We start from the raw sequence: 20305 nt of genomic DNA on the forward strand, positions 1-20305 counted from the left end.
TCCTTCACCCCAGGCTGGGCTGAATTTGGGGTAAGTCTGAGCGGGGCTGGGGGTCCGGAGGGAGGCGGAGGGACATTTTTGTGCTGCTTCTTTCTCTCATCCCTTCTAGAAATTAAAATTAGCTGGCCTTTTAATCAGATATAAGCATGTGAACATTGTGCACGTGCTTCAGAGCATCATTTTAAGTGCTTTTTGAAGTATTCAGAGACTAAAGGTGTCTCTGCCCTCTGCACATTTGCTGCACAGTGTGGCTTTATCCCCCAGGTTTGGTGGGATAACAAATAAAACCCAAATTCCTGAGCATCCCAGTGCCCCAGCTGTGGCCTCGTGGGTGTTTTTAATTGGGCACTGGGCTGGGAACAGCTTCATTAGAAGGGAAAAAAACCCCTTGGGGATGGAGGGTGGTGTGGGCAGAGCTAATGGCAGTGAGGGGAGGGAAGGGAATCGTTGGGGCTTGGTGCATGAGGGGGGAAAAGGGATATCCCGGCTGTTCCTGCAGCCAAGGGGGTGGAAGGGACGGGGGGTTCTGGCTGCCTGTGGAGCTCAGCACCTCTCTGGCACTCAGGATTTCATCTCCCGTGTGACGAGGTGGGATGTGGAAGCGGAGGCAGATGGATGTGGCTGCGGTGTGAGTTCCCATTTCGCCGCCAGCAGCCCCAGGGTGAGCTGCCCTCGTGCTGCCGGGTGCGCTCCGTGCGGAATGTGCCGTTCCCGGGATGAGGATGTGCCGGGAATGGCAATCCCGTGGCAGCGCAGCTCCGTGCAGCGGCCGACAGCTTCCATCGCCGCCGCCTCCCAAAGATCGGGAAAGCCACAGCGTTTCAGGGAGGCCTTAAAAGAAAAATAAGCCGAGTCTGGTATAAAAATCAGGGCAAGCTTCAGGCCGGACATCCGCAGGAATTTCCCCATGGAAAGGGCGCTCAGGCCTCGGCAGGGGCTGCCCAGGGAGGTTTGCGGTGCCCATCCCTGGAGGCGTCCAGGGAAGGCCTGGACGTGGCGCTCAGTGCTCTGGGCTGGGGACAGGGTGGGGGTGGGTCACAGAGTGGGCTCGGTGGTGTCGGAGCTCTTTTCCAGCCGGGATAATCCCGGGATTTTGTGCCGGGAGCGCGCGGGCGGTGCCTGCCGGTTTCCCGCCAAATTGCCGGCTCGTTTGCATAAACCCCGTCATTTGCATAACCCGTCCCCCTCATTTGCGTAACCCGCCCCCTCCTCCGCGTGGCCCCGCCCCCTCATTTACATCTCCCCGCCCACCCGCGGCTGCGGCGGCAGTCGCGTCTCCCCGGCAACGGTGCCGCGGGTTCGAGGCCCGGCCGCGGCGGGTCCCGCTGTCCGCTACTGTCCCCCGGTGTCCCCCGGTGTCCCCCGGTGTCCCCTCGTTCCTCCGCTTTCCCCCGGCCATGCTGCGCGACGAGGACACCGAGGCGGATTTCCAGCGGTTCTTGCGCCGCGTGGACGAAGTCGGTGAGTGTCCGGAGGGGCCCGGCGGCCGCGGCGGCTCCGGCGGGGGAACAGCGCAGGGAGGGAGCGAAGGGAGAGGGAGGAGCGGGAGAAAGGAAGGCAGAAAATCCGTGGGAAAGGGGGAAATTCCCGCTGCTCCCCGCTCTGGTTCGGTTTATTCAGGGTTTCCCTGTGAGCTCGGGTGAGGGGAGGTTTTGTGGGTGCTGAGGGTCTCTTGTTTAATTGGGGATGCTGAGCTGCTTTCTTTTGTAAATCTCGATTATGGTGACAGAAACTGCAGGTGGCTCCTGGAAGTCACAGGAAATGGACTCTGTAAATGTTTCTGTTCATTTAATGTGTCCAAGGCCACGCTGGACGGGGCTCGGAGCGTCCTGCTCTGTGGAAGGTGTCCCTGCCCCTGGCAATGGGTGCATTTTAAGGTCTTTTCCAGCCCCAACCATTCCTTGGTTCTATAATTTTATGGTAAAAGCCGTCCTGGTCAGCAGTGCCTTCAAAGCAGGTGCCACCTGAACTCCTGGTCCTTTCATGCTTGAAGTCCTGTGTGTGTATATATATCTATGGGGGTTTTTTTCTGTGTCTTTTTAGCCAATTTGCTGCAAGGCCTGAACTCCTCAGACTCAGCTGTCAAGGAAGAAGCCATTGCTGAGACAGAGAAAAGGCTCCGAGAGGAAGGAGCCAGCAGGGAGGAGGAGGAGGAGAGCAGGACCACAGTGAACAGAACAGTCATCAACACTTCTGTAAGGGCTTTTCCCTCTGAAATTAAAGCTGGACACAGTTCAGGTCCTGCCTCGTTAAAGGCACAAATGGAAGCTTTCCAGGAATGTCAAAATGTATCAAATCCTTGCCATCCTTTGTTTAAATGTCAAATGGATGATCCTTCTGTGTGTCAATCTGGATATTTCAGATGTACCCAGATATTCCTGGGTGCTCCCTGTAGCTTTGTGCAAGGGTTCCTTTGCTGTTGTGGCTTTTCCCAAAATATTTGTGCTGTGTTTCTGTTTTTCCAGGACATGGCGAGGGCAGAGGCAGTGGATGCAGGTAGGTCAGTGCTCCTCTTAGTCTTCCACAGCTCTAAAACCAGTTTTAGAAGGGATGGAGTTCCTGCAAGACCTGATGCCATCCCTGCCAAAGTCCAAGCTGACTTTTGCAGTGGCTTTAACCAAAATTCAATCAGGTTTTTCAAGGTCTTACCAGCACGGTTGTATTTTTCACAGGTAGGAGCCTTGTTCTATTCTGGCTCCTCACCTGAACACTTTTTATTCTGAATTTAAAAGCAAACATGTTTGTTTGCCTCTGGAGAAGAGCTGCAGCAAGGCAGGTGTGCAGATCCTCAGTGGTGGCATCATCATTATCTGTGACAGCTTGTCACCACATTCCACTTTGATTGCTGTAATGGCCCCTTAGTATTTTTTTTTTTTAATTAAGAAATGACTCAGAAATGCCCTAGAAATTGGTTTTTTTCCTCTTTTTAAATGAAGCTTGTTTGTTGTTGTTTGGTTTTTTGGGTTTTTTTTGGTTTTTTTGATTCCCTAAAACGCCACCGACTCTCCCGGCTGGAAGGCGCCTTCCTGGCAGCTTTGGAAAAGGATGCAAAAGAACGAGCCCAGCGAAGGAAGAAGAATGAGCAGTTGGCAAATGGTGAGTGCTGAAAGCACTTCAGGCTGGTGCCTTCAAAAAGGACCTGGCAGGGACTGGGGGAGGCACTGCTTTGCTTGTGTGAGCCCAGCACTGGAGCAGGGTTAGGGATTTGACAGAGCTGTTGCATCCTGCATTTCTCCGTGTTCTCCTCACTGTGGTGCTGGTTTGGGATGGAGGGAGGGAGGCTGGGCTGGGCAGAGAGAAGTGCTCGGTTTGAGGAGTTTGAGGAATAACTGCATTGAAAGCCTTGCAAATAATGGGCAGCCTGGAATTCTGGTGGCTCTTCCAGCAGGAGAGCACAGCCTCTGTTCCCTCAGCCGCCGTTTGGGGGAATTAAAGGGGAATTGTTCTCAATGCATTCTGCTGCTCTGCAGCCCTGAAGGAGAAGGGCAACGAAGCCTTCAGGGAAGGAGACTTTGCCCTGGCCATCCGGAGGTACACGGAGGGGCTGCAGAAGCTGAAGGACAAGCAGGAGCTGTACACAAACAGGGCACAGGTCAGTGGGAGCAAAGGAGCCACTTCTGGCTGGTTTTGGTGGTGCTGTGCCAGGATAAAACCCAGACCCATTGTTCTGTTATGTGAGAGTGATTATTCCACTCTGAGCTCACCTCTCCTCCCTTCTGGATGTGGTGAACCCCTGCTTCTCCAGAACAACCATTCCAATTCACAGTTCTATTTTAATACACTGATTTTTTTTTTTAGTGATTCTTTTTCAGGGATCACCTCTAAAACTGTAGAACGAAATATTTGCTTTGCATTCTCTGTTTGCCCTGTGTGTGTGTGGAGTTCTATTAAATTTGTTCTAAATTAGAAAATCCAGGGAGATGGCAGATGAGTTCAGAATGGGAATTACCCTGCAAAATCAATGGCCAGGCCAATCAGCAGCCTAATTTTATTCTTTTCAATTAGCCAGTGTTTGTACAACAATGGGCAGAAGTTGTTTGAAGGATTCTAATTCTCCTGCCTGGACTATTTTGGGGTTTATTTCAGGCCTACCTGAAGCTCCACGAGTATGAAAAAGCCATCAGTGACTGTGAGTGGGCATTGAAGGTAATTCCCAAACTGTCCAATGGGAAAGACCTCTAAGATTAACATTGTTTACAGAAATCCATAATTTTGACACACAAATGAGCAGGAAATAATCACCTTTTGGAAACCCTGCTTTCCACCCTCACCCCAAGCCTGTGTTCCTTGGGTCCCTAGGGCAATAATTCAGCATGAAAACTTTAGACACCTCTAATAAAGGGTATAAATACCCTAATCTTTGCTTTGGGCGGCTCTAATTATTAGTCAGAAGGCTGGAAAAAATATTAAAATATCCATTTTCTAAACACATAACTAATAATAATTTCTTATTTAACCCAGTGCAATAAAAACTGTCTCAAAGCCTATTTTCTAATGGGGAAAGCTCACCTGGCACTGCAGCACTTCAGTGAGGTAAGTTGGCTGAATTTTGTGGCCATGTTTTGGACCATGTTTTGTTCTGCTTCTGGTGGGTGAGAGAAAGAAAGTTTCAGGCTATGCCTCATTTTTTGTTTTCTCACTGGAACTCTGATTTTTTGCTCCTTGGGTTTTACTGGAAAATTCCCTTTTAATTTGCAGCAGCAGGCAGGTGTAGGGACTGAGAATATTGGACTTTTTGGAGAGCTTTGACATCTGTGTCTCCATACATTTTATTTTTCACATTTATTAAGGACTGTGGCCCCAAAAACTTTTGGGGTCTGATTGGGATATCATCATCCTATTTTTATCTGAAATTGAGAGCCCTTTTCTTCTCCCCTTTAAGTCCAGGCAGTGCTATGAGAAGATGCTGCAAATTGATCCCCAAAAGGAAAACCTGTTTAAAGGTAAGCAGTGGATATTTCTTCACTCGTTTACTGATGAAGATGGAACAGAACAGAAACCATTTCCCTGCCATGCTTGGTTTCCTTCTGATTTCCCAGACTGTGTGAAGGAGGCCAACTTGGAGGAGAAGAGGGTGAGAGATGAAGAGAGAGCAGCGAGGGAAGTCCAGGCTGGGAATGCTGCTGCTTTATCCATCCAGGAATTGCTGCAGAGGATCAACACCCCTGGCCAGGATATCCTCTACTACACAGCAGGCATCAGGCTTCTGGCAGAAGCTCTGAACAATTGTGAGTATTTGATGCAGAAGTTGTTCATTTGGGGAGTTGTAACCCAGGCAGAGGAGGGCAAGGGAGCAGTTTTTAAAGGAGCAGAGGAACTGTTCCTGTATTTAAAACATCAAACTGGCAATGTTTGATGTTTCAGTGTGGCCAGTAGGTATTTCAGGTGTTTACAGCATTTTGTAGAATTACACTGATGATGTAGCTGAGCTGTTGAGACTTCTTGGGGATTTGGGTCTCATTTGTTCAGAAGTATCTGTAATTCTCTGTTAAAGCCCATTGAGTTACAAAGCCACTTTTGTGTTTCAGCCTTCCTAAACACTTGAAGCCAACAGGCATTCAAGCCAGGCATGAATCAGAGCAATTTTCAGCTTCCAAGCTGCTGCTACTTCTTCATTCCTGGAGTTTGCCCCCTCTTTCAATGATGTTTTTCCCCAAAGTTGCTGGTGCAGTGACCTTTTCTTTTAGCACTGTGCAGGAAGAGCAGGAGCCTGCCTGGCTGTGTGGATCACACCCCTGAGCTGTTTATCTCTGCCTCTTCCAGGCACCGGGCAGACGTTATTTAGGACAAACAATGGCTTCAGTATCCTCGGGAATGAGCCTGTCAGAGGGTAAGAGCTCTCCAGAGGGCACAGTGGGGGCTCCAGCCTGAGGAAACGGGAATATTGTTTTCAAGAAACAGAATCACCTCTTGAAATGCAGATGAACTGATCAGAGGAGAATGTAATACCAGATTTTAGTGTCTGAATGGAGGGACTTGTACCTCACTCTGACACAAACAGTGCTCCCTTAGATGCAGGGAGGAGAATTCATTAATTGCTGTTGTGTCTGCTCTTTCTGGGCAGTTATCCTATCTCTGTGGTGAGAACAGGTTGGTAGAAAAAACCTGAATATAAAAGAACATCTGAAGGCAGTTGGTTGCTCCAGCTACACCCCCTGGTGCTCTGGCCATCAGTGAATATTTGGGTGTTCAGCTCTGTACCACAGCCTGAAGAGGAGCATCCCTGGGACCTGCAGCACTGAGACTCTTCAGGGTTCATCCAGATTTTGGGTGGTGCCTGCAAACAGACCTGAGGGATGAAGCAGTCAGAAATTTTTATTCCCTGGCTGTTTCTCACTGGTTTGGTCCATCCTCTGCTCTGTTCACAAGCTGACTGTTCTCGTTCAGGGCCTTCTGTGCAGAGAGGAAGAGCCCTGCCGAGGTGGAGCTGTGTGTTTCCCTTCTCCTCTTGTGGCAAGCTGCCTGTGCTGGGAATGGTAAAGCTCTGGAATCCCCACTCATCCCTGTTAATGTGTAATTAATATGGCATTGCTGGGGCTGGGACTGGGCTGGCATGGCCACCCCTCTCCCAGAGCACCTGGATCCACCCAGACCTGATTGTAACCGAGTTTTACAGGTCAGAGGAGGTGTTGGATGCAGCCATAGCTTTGGCAGGATGAAATTTCCACTCTGTGAGCATTTCAAATCCACCCAAGGGGTGCAGAGTAAATGCCCTGTGATCATTGCTGCTCCTAGGATAATACCACTTGTACAATTTTCTGGTTTAAGCAGTTATAGCTGCAAAAAGCAGAGCTTCATGGAAGAGAAGGCTGAATTCTTTTAGGATTAAGCCATCAGTAGTGCTTGGGCAGATACCTGCCTCTGTTTTTAGGGAATACCCACGTGGGTGAGAAATGGGCTGGGGTGGGTGGTAAAGTGGTGCAGGTGCCACAAGGGGAAATACAGAATATTGGTGCCTGTGTTGACTTGTGGGGTTCAGCTGATGCCAAATAAAATATTCCTGCTGGAAAAAAAAAAAAAAATTAAAATGAGGATGCCAGTGTGTGACATTGCTCTGAGATTTTCTCTCCTTTTTCCAGAAGAAAATCAGCGTCTCCTGTTGGCCCAGCCTGAAGTGAGTGCCCAGCTGCCAGAGCTGCTTTCCTCTGGGACACACGAGATCCAGAGGGAGACCTTGGCACTGATTTGTCTCTGCTCAGAGAACGAGAGCAGCAGGAGGCTGCTGGCCAGGCAGGAGCTGAGCAGGTGACCAACACCAGGAAAATGCCCTGGAAGGCTGAGCTCAGTGCTCAGAACTCCCTGCCCCAGCTCCAGGGGGAAACTTCACTGAGGCTTCTGCCCCTTCCTGGGACAGGCCTGGCCTGGCAAAACTGAGAGTTGGCTGTGTGGGGTAGAACTGCAGGAAGTTCTGATGTCTGACACAAAGTAGGAGGGTGCTCAGTCCCCTCCTTTAAACACGTGTAGCACTCAGGCAGAGCTCACCCTGCTGCCTCTAAAACCTCCTGGTTTGCAGCTGAGGGTCTCTCCTCATTTAATAATTGGGATTTGTGGTTATTTAATGTTGCCATGACTCATTGAGTGGGAGAAGAAACACCATTCCCTTACCTTTATCCCACTGTCCTGCTGCTTCCTCCCAGAGTTAACCAGAGGAGAAATGTCCATTTACTGCTTTGGAGGAGTCGTGGATGAACAGGAGAGATTGTTCATTTTTCCTGGGGAGGAAAGGTTAAAGGAATGAGCCACATGTCAGAGGGTGCTTAAAAAAGGCAGATTTAACTGTGGCTTGAAATACCAACAACCTGAAAAAACAGAATTTTGATCTTTAGTAATGAAACCAAAGCTGACACCAATTTTTGGTGCAGCAGATGGCTGCAGGTTTTGATGGCATTTGTCAGGAACACTGATGAAGAGGCTGATGGTGCCATGAGCATCCTGTCTGACTTAATTGTGGCCGACAGGTAATTTAAATTCCTCATTCATTTCTGTAAAGTTGTGCTTTGAGTTGTACTGAATGGAACAGGGACAGGCTGTTGGCCACCTCTGCTGTGAGGTTACTGATGTTTCTGTTGCTCTTGTCTTGCCTTTAGCTGTGTTTTTTGCCTAAAACTTTGGGTTTTTATCTCCCCACAGGTTCCAAACCGAGCATCAGGTCCTGCTTTCCAGGGCTTTACTCACTGAGTTGATGGTAGGAATGATGTGATTTTGTGTTTCCAGTTTATTTTGGTGTAACATATCCTGTGTCTGCTCTATAGGTGCAAGAAATGGAGTTTGGTCAGGACAATGTTCTTTTTCTCCAACATTTTGTCCTACACATCCCTAATTTAATATTCAGTAAAAACTCTGGCCTTGGTTGCAGATTCCCACTGATAGTTTCACCTTCAGTTTTGTGTTGTGCTCTTCTTGATGTGACTTTAATCCCCTGTCAGCAACTGCTTCTGTGACTTTTTCCTTCTAATCTGAGGGCTCAGGGTGAGGAGATGACATTGGGTCCCAAGGTAAATAATCCCTTTCCTGGGTATCCTTTATTCCAGCAGCAAATTTAAAATGTGTTGGTACAGAAACCTGTGCTGAGGAAGGAGGAAGGTTGGTTCTGCTGCAGAGTGGCAGAGCTGGGAAGTAAAACACTCCCACTTCTCCAAATGAGCAGCAAGACAATAATGACACAACTTCCACTGTTTGTTGCTCTTCTTTCTGAACATTCCTTGCTGGAATTACAGCTGCAGCAGCTCTTCTGTGCCCTGAGTGAGTGACTGTAGGAAATGTTCACAGCCTGGGGTTAGGGAACACAAAATCCATCCCTTTTCCCCAGGGCTCTTAAAGCAGGAGATCCATTTTGGAAATGAGGGAAACCTGCAAACCTTGGGCAGCTGGGATTTAGCAGCGAGACCCTGGAATCCCATTTCCCGTTGCCAGAGGGGCTGGCACACACATGTGCTGTTTCCTCCTGGTTTGGTGTGAATTTTCCCTTCCCTCCCTGTGTTTCAGGGGCGCTTCAGGCAGGTGGACCCAGCGGGCACAGCCCTCACTGTGGGCATGGTGGGCAGCCTGTGTGCAGATGCTGAGGTGCGGGCACAGCTGGCTCGGAGCAGGGAGTGCTGGCAGGCCTGCCTGGTAAAGCAACCTGGGGAGTGTTCCCAGCCCTCTCTCCCATTTGTCTGCTCCCCTCACAGCCCTGAGCCCTTTCACTCCATTTGGGATTTTGGGTGAAGCTCTCAGAGCAGCCCGTCCTCAGTTGTGCCCCTTAAAAGGGTGAGGCTGTGGTGTGAACCCAGTCCTCAAAAACTGAAGGGTCCAGAGGGTGGGAGGGGATCTTTGGAACAGCCCAAACATCACAAGTTTGGAGTGGGCAGCTTTGGGTACCAAACACAGGAATTTGTGTCACAAAGGTGTCCTTAGCTCTGCTTCTCCCAGGACTTCTCTCCCCCGAGAAGGCTGAGGAAGTGCTGGCCCTGGGAGCTGATTTCCCTGCCCTGCTCTGCACACAGGATGAGTGCTCTGATGGCAGCAGCCCTGAGAACAGTCAGTGTGTGTTGGCAGTGCTGGGCCTGATGATGAACCTGCTGCTTGAATCCAATGACACCATCCAGGTAGGCAGCTTCTGTGAGTTAAACACAAATGATGGTGTTGCAGGTTATTTTTAAGGGTAGTTCACAATTTAAGTAGGCTGAAAAGTGAAAAAAATGACAGAACTTTCTCCTCCACCACCACCTTCTCTATATACACAGTTAAAGGGAAAAAACCCACGTAAATTATCTTTCCACAGTGGTATAAAAGTTTTGTTTGGAATCACTCTCCAATTGTGCCATGTTCTGAGATGCTGGGCACATTCCAAAATGATCCAAAACTCAGCATTCCATCAAGAAGGAAGAATTCCCTAAGTTCCCCTGGGGCAGTGCAGAGCTGGTTACTCACTGGTATCCCCTGATCTCCAGGGGATTCTTTTGTCCATGATCCCATTTCTGCTCCAACCCTCCCAGCCCCAGCTGGACCTGAGTTCTCCCTGTGTTTTCCAGGACTTTGCTGTGCCCATCAGTGGCAGGTGCCTGGCTCTGCTCAGCCATCAGGACGGAAGGATTGTCACAGTAAGTCACCAACAGAAGCTGGTTTGGGCTTTCCTGAGCTCTTCAGAGCAAACCTCTGCCCTGTGCAGGAGGCTTTGAAGCCTGAAACATTCCTAATAGCAATAAAGAAGTAATAGTCTGCTTTTATAGTCATCATTTTATGGCTTTATATTCATCATTATATGGCTTGATGCAAGAGGTTTTCACTGTTCTCTTGAAATCTGCTGATAGAAACTCTTACAAACCGTTTCATCCTTAGCTGGGTTTTCAACATAAAACCCTCTAAAAATCAATGGAGAAGCAAAGCAAGAACAATTGGGGTGTTCAGCAGCTTTGCAGTTCTTGTATGGGAATTACAATTGTGCTCCTGGGAATAGGGTGGGACTGCAGGGAGAGCTGCTCCTCCAGGCAGGAGCAGATGTGGGCTCTGAGTGCCTTCCCTGAGCTCTCAGGAGCTGTTCTGAGCTGTTTCACTTCACTCCGTGCCAGCAGTGCTGGGCTGGTCTCTACCAGGAATTTGTAATTTTATTTTTTAATGAATAAACCCCCAGGGAGTTGTGCTGGTGCCAGTTTGGGCTCATCTCTCCCCGTGCTGAGTCTCCAGAAGCTCTGCTGTGCTCAGTCCCCAGGAAACAATAAAAAAGCCACATCCTAAAGATGTTCTTTGTTAGATTCTGTAATTCTGGGATTCCCTTAATTTCTGTGAATTTCTCCTTTTAGCACTTTAATTACTTCAGTCTTACTCTGCAAGAAACAAAACAATTAAGCTGCCTGAACCAATAAACATTTCCTTTTGTTCTCTCTCCTTTTTCCCTCATTTAGAGAGCCACTGGAGTGCTGAGCCGTGCCCTGCCAGCGTCTCCCTCAGCAGTGGAAGAAGTGGTGAAAGGAGGAGTGGTGAAGAAAATGCTCAAATTCTTGAAAGTAAATGAAACTCTCTTTGTTTCTGCCTGCATTGTCCCTTGAGCAAACCTAAATTCCCCTGTGTTTATTCTCCTTTCCCTGGAGGATGTGTCTGCATCAGTGTTGTCCTTGTAACAGCGCTCCCAGGGTTCATTTTAAGCCTTTTAAACGAATTTTTTAATTCTTATTTTAATTTTTGCTGTATATCTGTGTCCAGCAGATGTGGATTATGCAGATCAAGTTAGTCTAGAAAAAATCTGTGGCACTGGGCTCTTGTCAAGGGGAGTTGATGGTTTGAAAGGGATTTGGCTGCAGAGATCCAGGGAATTTTGTGTGTTCATTGCTGGCAGGAATTAAATGAGTTTTATGTGATTCTCAGCCTGTGTTCACCTTGAGATAAATGCCTTGTAAAGGTTTTCATCTGATATTTGGGCTCAGGCATGAGGAATACCTGAGTCTCCCCAGGGTACCCAAACTGTTCTGGGGCACAGTGGGGATGAGCTGTGTTTGCTCACCCTGCTTTAATCCCATCAGGTTGCAGGGCAGCTCACATCCAGCTATGCCATAAAGACCCTTTCCATCTGCACCAAGAGCAGCAGGCAAGCTCAGGAAGAGCTGGTGAAATGGGATAAAAGTAAGTGAAACTTCTAATTTCCAGGGTTTGGGGTTATTCATGGTTTCCTCCATGGAGATATTTGGCCTGGTATTAAAACCAGGTGGAGCTGGAGGCAGAGGGATGGGCTTTTCTGATCTGTTTGCTCTGCTCCTGTGGTACAACACTGCTTGGATTGCTTTAAAACCCAGCCCCAATTAATGCTAACAGAACTACAGAGAATGCTTAGATTTTATTTAAATGGCTGAACCTGCCAAGAAGCTGTCAGTGCCTGCAGTTCAACCTGAACCCCAAGGATTTCCTCTCATTAAAAGCCTTTCAGAGCATCATCTCCCTTTTGTGCAGCCCAGATTCCTCTCACTGTCAGCTGCAGACTGAGCTTTCATTCCCTCAAATCAGCACAGCAACACTTCACTCTCATTCTCTCCACCAAAACTCTGGGTATTAACCTGTGAGCAGTCACTGATTCTTATTTTGTCAGCTCTGTTTGCCAGAGGAAGCCTCACAGATGAGAAAGCCATGGCTGTGCTTTTTCTAGTGTTCAGTGATCTCTAAGTGTTTCAGGATCTCTGGCCTGAGATGTTGCTGCTGCTTTCAGGTGTCAGAGCCAAAGCACTCTGCTGTACTTTGGGGCAGATCTCAGATGAGCTGAGCTGCTTTGGTAACTCAGGATGTACAGAAAGCCTTTTTTATGTTTCTTTTTCCAGCTGTCCTTTCCACAACAGCATTTCTGGTTTAAGGCATTCAACGTGGCACGTTCAGTTCTTTGTGAGAGACACATCTGGGCAAGTGCAGCTGAGGCAGCCTCCTGAATGCTGCAATTGCCATGAAATTCCCTTGCTCCCTGAGCTTTTCTAGGAAAACAGCACCAAACTCACTCCCTGCAGACAGCAGGGAACACCTGGAGCAGCTCTGAGTGCATCTAACAGTGACTCCCCCTCCTGCCAGGGTTCCAAGTGCTGCTGAAGCTGCTGGAGTCAGAGAATGAGCTGATCGTGGGGAATGCAGCTTTCTGCCTCAGCCAGTGCCTGCTCATTCCCGGGGCAGCGACTTCCCTGCTGGATTCCAACGTGGTGCTGCTGCTGCTGAGGCAGGCAGGGGGTGATGCCCAGAGAACCTCGGTGCAGGAGAACTCAGCCATTGCCCTGGGCAGGCTCTGTAAGGCTGAGCCAAGGTAGGGCCAAAAACTCACTTTTTTTTTCTTCCCTTTTTTGTTAGGTGATAATCCCTGAAAAACCAAGCAGTGTAAGTCTTCCCTCTTGTGATCCTGTCCCCAGATCCTGCTTTAGGGCTCCTGGGGTGTCAATTATCTGTCTCACACCTTTCAAGGAGTGCATTTACCTGTGCTGGAAGAACAGAAGTGATGTTAGAAGTCTGTAGATCCCAAATGAGCAGTAGAGAAAGTATCAGCCCTGAGATTCATATAGCAGCAGAAATATAAAAGGGAAACACCTTTTTTTGCTTAGATTTATCAATCTGAAATGCCATCTATTTGAAGAATATTATCTATGTGCCTTTCTGAGGGCAATAATAATCTAGAAACTCTATATTAAGATTATCTGTATTAACTCTGTAGTATTATTATCTAGAAACTTTATTCGAAGAGGAATTTATTGAACATAGCATTAAACACCCCTGGAAGTTTAGGCAGAGCAGTGAAAGCTTTAAAATTTTACTTTTTACTCACCATCTGTTCCCCCTGTTTTCTTTCCAGGCACATTCCTCAGCTGAGGAAGCTCAATGGCTTCTCCATCCTGAACTCCTCCATGAAGTACGTGCACAGCAGCTGAACTCTCCGAAACCTTCCACAAGTGCCCTTCATTGCAGGAGATAAGAATGAGAATCTTTTTTACTTTTGTTAAGTGTGTTAAAATTGTTCAATCCTGTTCACCAAAAGGTACTCTGGGAAGGGCTCAGCTGCAGATTGGGTGGTGGGTTGAGAGCTGGTTGGGAGTTGTTGGGAGTGTGAAGCAGTGAGTGCTTGGGTGATGCCATGATTTTTGCCTTTTCTTTTATACCCCTGTTATACCTTTTACAACTCCTGTATTCTCAGTGCTTTTTGCCTACATTCTTGGACTTGTCTGTCAAGCTGAGAGACTCAACATTTTAGAAGCTTTGTAGCCGGGGATCAGTGTGCCCCAGAGCCCAAGGTCCTCTCCAGAACACATTCTGTAAACCAAGATAGAACCATCCAGGGGAAGGCTCCTTGGGGAGGGCGGCTCACTTGAGCCTCTCATTGGGGAATCTTTGATAGATCTGCTAATTAGTAACACCTATAATGATATACCCGATGTTGGGATGGGAGGAAGAAGGAGAGACACAGAGACACAGGGAAAGAGAGAGATAGACTCGGCGGGGTGCATTTCAGTGCATATGACCTGGACGTGTGCACCTAAGGATCCTTAAAATAAATACCAAGGTAAAATCCCTTTTCCCCTTCTAACCGTGTGTGCCTCTTGATTTTAAGACCAGGAAAAGGCATCGTGGGGAGATGCGAGGACCACATGAGCAGGAGGCTGTGGGGCAAAGGGACTCGTGAGCGACGACACCGCAGTGGCAGCAGCTGTGCTGGGGTGATTTTCTGACAGTTCTGTATTCCCCTATCAGCTGCTTGATGCCCAGAAATGGGTCCTGCAGCTTTAGCTGGGAATTCCTGGTGTGAGCTCACCTCCCCGCATTGCTCAGCTTTAGCAGCGCAGAGGGAGAGTCACATTTCCTGCTTTTGGCTGAGGCAAGAGGTGTTTGCCGGACTGCCCACAGCAATCCTCTGGCACCTGTGGTTCTTTTCGGAGCTCTTCGGCCTGGTTGTGATCCGAGAACCAATCTCGGACCCCGCGGGCCCCGGCCCGGACCCAGCTACAGCAAAGAGCTCCGAACGCGCCAGCTTTCGCCACGGCCAGGAGCTTTCACACCTTAACAGTTACTCATCTTTTCCCCGGGCCCTGCGGGCACCCTGCTTGTTAAACAAATAGCGTTTCGGTAAATAAATAGCTTTTCGAACTCTCCTCCAAGAAAATTCCTTCCGTCTCGGTGGGGGAGGGAGTGCCGACAGCTAGAGGAGACCTTCCTTTGAGGAGGTTTCCTCCTAAACTTGTCTCAAACCGAGACAGCAGCCAATGAGTGCCTTTCTCAGTTAGGTTTCAGTTAAGTTCTGTTAAGGTTTGGTTAAATTCTGTTGAGTTTAGAGTATAAAAACCTTGGTTTGCTACAATAAAATTACCTTCTTCGGAGCTATAGGGAGGTCTGTGTGTCTTTGTTCCCCATTGCTACACTTCATATGACTTTCTTCTTGAGTTTTCTTTTCTTTAATAAAATTAATTCAAAGCACATTGACTTTCCAGTGGGTTTTTGGAGTGGTTTTGGTCCCCCACAGAAGCCAGTGAAACAATACCAAGAGGAAGAAGTTCATTTATTATCTCAGCTACCAACTAAAATAACACCTTGCATTTATGGCCATTTACAGAATTGATGTCATTTATTAAAGCACAGACAGCCTAATACAATGTAGCTCTTTGCTTGTCTTGGTTTCGAACACGGGAAACAGAAGAATTTGTTACATTTCTGTGAAGAATAAGCACAGGCCAGTCATGTTTGACTTTAAAATGGCTCTTGAGCTGCCCTCCTTGGCACCTGGGGGTGTCAGTGCCGTGGGGAATCTTTGTCCCTCAGAACAGGGGCTGACAAATTCTCCATCATCTCTTTTTCAAAAGCAGCTGCATCAGCTTCCCACTGGGGAAGAAGGAGATTCTCTTGCACTTGGGACGGGGTTTTTCTCCCCTCTCAGTGCAAAGCATGAGGTGGATAATCTCAATTTAATAATCTGGGGGGGTTTTGAGCTCCTGCCACAACCTGCCCAGACAACCAGGTACCAAATCCTGTGTGGAGGGTTCAGGAGCTGCACAAGTGCCAGGGATTTTCCTTCCCAGGGAGTGGGAAAAGCTGCAGTGCCCTGACCTTGGCTCCCACAGGGAGGTGAGGGGCACGGCTGGCGCTGGAAATGGGATCTGCCAGCCCCTCACTGCTGAGTTCCCTGCTGGACTCCCCTTTCTCAGCCTGGAGAATGGGTTATTGTTGTTTCCCTCGGGAGCCATCGCCTCTCCCTGGCTGTCCCTGCTGTTCCCAGCTGTCATTATGGGCCTTATCTGCCTTTTGCTCAGGTTTGTACTGCCCTTGGACAGCCAGGGCTGTGTCAGGATGTTCTCTCCTGTCCCCTCCGCCTGTCTGCAGGTTTGGCTCAGTGTTTGTGTGCCTGGCACTGAGAGATCCCTGCTGGGTGCTGCTCGCTGCCTTCAGGGGAATATTTACAGGGATTTGGGGGCTTCATGGCTGAAAAAAAGGGGTGTAGCTGTGATTGTGCCCAAGAAGCCTCAGGGCTCTTCTTGGGCTCTTAGGAAGGTCTGAGTTCTGTGCTTGTTTCACTGTGGTTTTCATTCCTCCCTGGGATCCAGGCTGATCTGGCAAAAAAATCAGAATTCTAGAATAGTTCAGTTAAAAAGAACCTACAACATCACCCAGTCCAGGGCTGAACAGAAGTCAAAGTGTGCTGTTCAAGGCATTGTACAAAATCCCCTCTCCAAGAAGCCTTTCCAGGATTTCACCCCCTTCTTGGTGAAGAAATGCTTCCTAACATCCAGTGTGAGCCTCCCCTGCTGCAGCTGCGAGCCATTCCCGCCAGTCCTGTCCCTGGATCCCAAGGAGCAGAGCTCAGCACCTCCTTTTCCATCTCTTCCACATCTCCATGTCCTCCTGGGGAAGCTGCAGAGAGCCAGGAGGTCGTCCCTGAGCCTCCTTTTCTCCAAACTGGACAATCCCAGAGCCCTGAGCCTCGCAGGAGGCACTTCCAGCCCTGCCCCAGCTCTGTTCCCCTCCTCTGGGTGCACCCAAGCCCCTCCACATCCTCACCCAGCCCTCCAGGGAGTCTTTTAACTCTTCCCCCAGGGCTGCACAAGCACCCTCTCATTTTCATAGTCACATTTTTCACCTTTTGGATGGGAAATCCACCTGAACACACTCTGCTCTTTTGTTAAAAACCGATTGATTCCAATTGGCTCAGGGATTTTTTCCTGGGTCAGGTTATTGGTTGGTGTCTGGCCTAAGCTCTTATAAAGTAACCCAATCCTCTGCCTCTCAGAGCAAGCAGCAAATGCCCATTGCTGGGAGGCAGCAGAGGCTCCTCAGGGAGCTGCTTCCAGCTGGGATATTCTTTATTGGGATGGCTCAGGAGCTGCTCCATGAGATGCAGGAAAAATTCCCCATCTTTATCCTGCTGGCAGCTGGACTGTTGGATTTGTCTGGTAAGTGATGGGAATGGGAATGTTCGAATCTCAAAAATTGCTGCTTTTCTGCCTCTTTTGCTCTGTTCTCAGTGTTGTGCCATCAGCCTCAGGTGTGGGATGAAGGAGCAGCTCCCTGCTTGTGCAGCCCAGGATTTGGGTGAAATGGTTTCATTTTGCGGGGTGTGAGTGGCCCCACACCAGGACATCGCTGTGCTGCTCTACCTGAGCTCAGTCCCCAAAGAAAATATTGCCCCCTTAGGGGAAAACAAATTAAAAATCCCTTTTCCTGAGTAATTCCAAGCAGCACCGAGGATCAAGCTGGTGCTGCTGAAGCCTTGATCAGAATCCCCTTTTCCAGGCACCACAGTTCAGCAGCACTGCCACGTTGTGCTGCCTTTCCTTCGGCAGCTGTCCTGCCAGATCTTTCTGACAGCACGAAATCAGTGATGGGTTTGTGCTGCTGCTGCCCCAGCCGAGCTCCAGGGGCTGCTGTCACTCACAGCAGGGCTCCAGCCGTGGCTTTCCACCTTGCTGGGTGCCTGTGAGCGTCCCTGGGAGGGCACATGAATTAACTGGGCTGGTGGAAGCAGTGCTGTGACCCCAGGCAGGCTGTTCTCTTCAGGAAAGATCAACTTGGGAAATGGCAAAGAATTTTCCACCTAATTAATAATTTTCTCATTTTTGTGAAGCTGCTAAACTTCTGCTTTGCCTTTGTCAAAAACCACAATTTAAATGCATAACACTCAGGATTTTAGATTTGTGTCTTTCCTGGCAGGTGCCTAAGGAAAAATGCTTAAAGTTTTTGGGGAGGAAAATCCATTCTGGTCTGTGCTTTGGAAAGTATAATTTGGAACATCAGCCTTCTGATGTGAAGACCGAAAAAGTAAAATGTGTGGAGAAAATAATAACCTTTAAAACAAAGGGTCTGCCTTTTTCAATGACAAAGTGGCTGCTTTGGGTTTGAGAAGTTGCTGTGTTCTGTCTGCTCTGTGCCAAAACAAACCTGCCTGGACACCCTGTATGGATCAGGAAGCTCCTGATGGGACTGGGATATTGATGGAGGGAGGGTGGTAAAGGAGAGCCAGGGGAGGGAGCTCATTCAGGTTTATTTTAATCTGGCTTTGCTGTGGAAGAGCTCCCAGCCTGTCCCTGGCCAGCCTGAGGGTTTCCCTCTCCCTGCATCTTCTACAGTGGAGATAAAGGGTCCCTCTCTGGCTGGTTCATGCTTTAGGTCCTTCATGTGATGGCAAATATGAACAGCAGAGGATGAGGTTTGGGAAGGGTTGAGGGGTGGCAATGGCAGTGGCAGTGCCGGAGCTCCCGTGTGGCTCTGGCTGCGGCAGTGCCTGCTCAGTTTAGCTCTCCTGAAGGGCTGCTGGAGCTGTTCAGGGCTCATTAGAGCCGGGCCAAAGGCTTGTTCTCTGTTCCTCAGGTGCCTCCAGGAGTGACCGTGGTGCCAGTGGGATGCTGGGCCTGAGCTTTGCTGGAGCAGCCCAGCCTGGGCCCCAGCACAGCCCTGTGCCCGTCACTGAGGGCGACTGGGACGAGGTGACCTTGCATTTCCAGAGCCCAGGAGCTGATCCCACCAGTGGAACAACCTCTGACTCCATGTCCCACACAGGGAGAGCTGCAAACAGAACAGCTCTGCTGCCTGGGGCTGTGCCTGGGAAGCTGGGCAGGGCTGAGGCGCTGCACACAGAGGCCGTAAAACCCCAGGATGGACACACATCCCCTGGACAGCTCTGGCGTGGCTCCACACAGGGATCACAGGCCACCACAGCTCTGGCACTGCAAAGAGAACCAGAAAGTTCTCCTGGGGCTGGTCTCAGCCCTCCCAGCTCCAGCTCTGGGCTGCCCCAGCCCTTTCCCAGTGCAGGGACACACCAGGGCTCTCCCCAGGTCACAGCTCTCTCTTCCCCTCCTGTCATCAAGCAGAGGGAGGTGCCAAGTCCTACAACTTCTCTTCTGACTCCAACACTCGATTTTTATCCTCCAAGAAGAGAAATGGCAGCATCTCCATTTCCCCCCAGAGCTGGGATTTCTCTTGGGAGAGCAGGGGAGGGCTGGCTGCCCACAGGAACACCTCCCTCTGGGAAAAGGCCCAAGGACACGAACCCTCCAGCCCAGCCTGACTCCACAGCAGGGCTGACACCTGACCACCCGAGGAAGACTCAGAGCTTGGGTGCTGGAGTTACAACTTCTGCAATCCCACCACAGCCAGCTCCAGGGGACCTTGGCTCAGTCTATTCCACAACACCACAGGCCAGGCCTGCTCAGGCTTCCCCTCTTCTGTCTCTGCAGCAGGCAACCACAGGCAACAAAGGCAGAAATTCAACCTCAGCTGTCACAAACGGTTCTGGACACCCAGCCCAGCTGCCTGCTCCTCACACCCTCCCACCAGGCAGCATAAATTCTTCTTCGTTCTTGATGGAGGCTCCAGCTGCTGAGGAATTCCTTCCATCTCCGTTCCAAGTTGGCACAACTGATGGACAACAGCCCCTCTCTTTGCACAGGGCTCTCAGCTGCACCAAACACGTTCCCCCAGAGACCAACAGGAGCTCTCAGGAAACGGCAGCTCTGGCTCTGCAAAGAGATGCTGCTCCTTGGGCAGTGACAGGGAGACCTGGAAAATCTCCCTCCCCTGAGAGGCCACAGCCTTCTCTTAGCTCATCCTCATCCAGCCAGTTGTGGATTTCCACATTAAAACCTTCCACAACTGCTAAAGAGCTCAAAGAAGCAACATCCCCCCTCTCTCCAGGAATGCCCACCTTTGGGAATGCAGACCTCCAGCCCTGGGATTCTGTCCCGGCAGGGCTTCAGCCTCCCGGTGCCTTTGCTCCTCCTCGTGCTGGGATGCAGCCCATGGGTCTCCCCAGCCCTGCTGGGAGAGGCCTCCACACCCCAACCACCTCATCCACATCTCCTGGCTCTGGGTCCCAGCTCCAAGGAGCCTCTGCCCCTCCTGTGCCTCGGGGAGCCTTGGCTGGGATGCTGCAGGTGAGCACAGAGCAGGACTCCAGGAGAAGAAGCAAAACTGGTTCTCCCCCACTGTCCCCAGCAGCCAGCCCCGTGCCCAGCCCCTCTGGAGCACACGGCCACAGGGACCAGGCAGTTCCCCCTCCCAGCCCCACCAAGCCGGGAGCTCCTGCTCCAATCCTGCTCTCGTCCCGTGCCCAGGGAAGCCATCCCAGCTCCACCACAGCACATCCTGGCCCAGGGGTGCCCAGTGAGGTCCCAGCACCCCTGGCCCAGGCTCTGGTGCACCAGTTCAGGATGTCCCTCGATGCAGCTGCCAGGAACCTTGGCACAGTCAGAGGTGACCCCCTGACCCTGCTGCCCTCGTCCCCACTCTTGTCCTTTGTGTTGAAGAGCACCGATGGCATGATCTGCCTGCAGCCCATGCAGGACTCCCCTCTCCCCACAGAATTCCCAAATGCCAGTGTTGGGGGGCT

General features: G+C 50.0%; 1 protein-coding gene across 1 annotated transcript; it reads left to right on the plus strand.

Moving 5' to 3' along the window:
- Nucleotides 1–1397: 1397 nt before the first annotated feature.
- Nucleotides 1398–13367, plus strand: TTC12 (tetratricopeptide repeat domain 12; the record flags this gene model as incomplete). The annotated part of the gene is made up of 21 exons (XM_082297011.1): nt 1398–1461; nt 2044–2195; nt 2466–2496; nt 3019–3096; nt 3471–3592; nt 4087–4146; nt 4462–4533; nt 4883–4943; nt 5040–5228; nt 5764–5830; nt 6388–6476; nt 7080–7245; nt 7866–7958; nt 8131–8185; nt 8986–9111; nt 9486–9587; nt 10014–10082; nt 10884–10985; nt 11499–11598; nt 12526–12751; nt 13292–13367. 21 exons carry the CDS (start codon nt 1398–1400, stop codon nt 13365–13367), a joined length of 2100 nt encoding a protein of 699 aa, XP_082153137.1.
- Nucleotides 13368–20305: the final 6938 nt, after the last annotated feature.

The sequence above is a fragment of the Coloeus monedula genome, assembly GCF_965178545.1.
Source record: "Coloeus monedula genome assembly, chromosome: 25".
NCBI classification, from domain to species: Eukaryota; Metazoa; Chordata; class Aves; order Passeriformes; family Corvidae; genus Coloeus; species Coloeus monedula.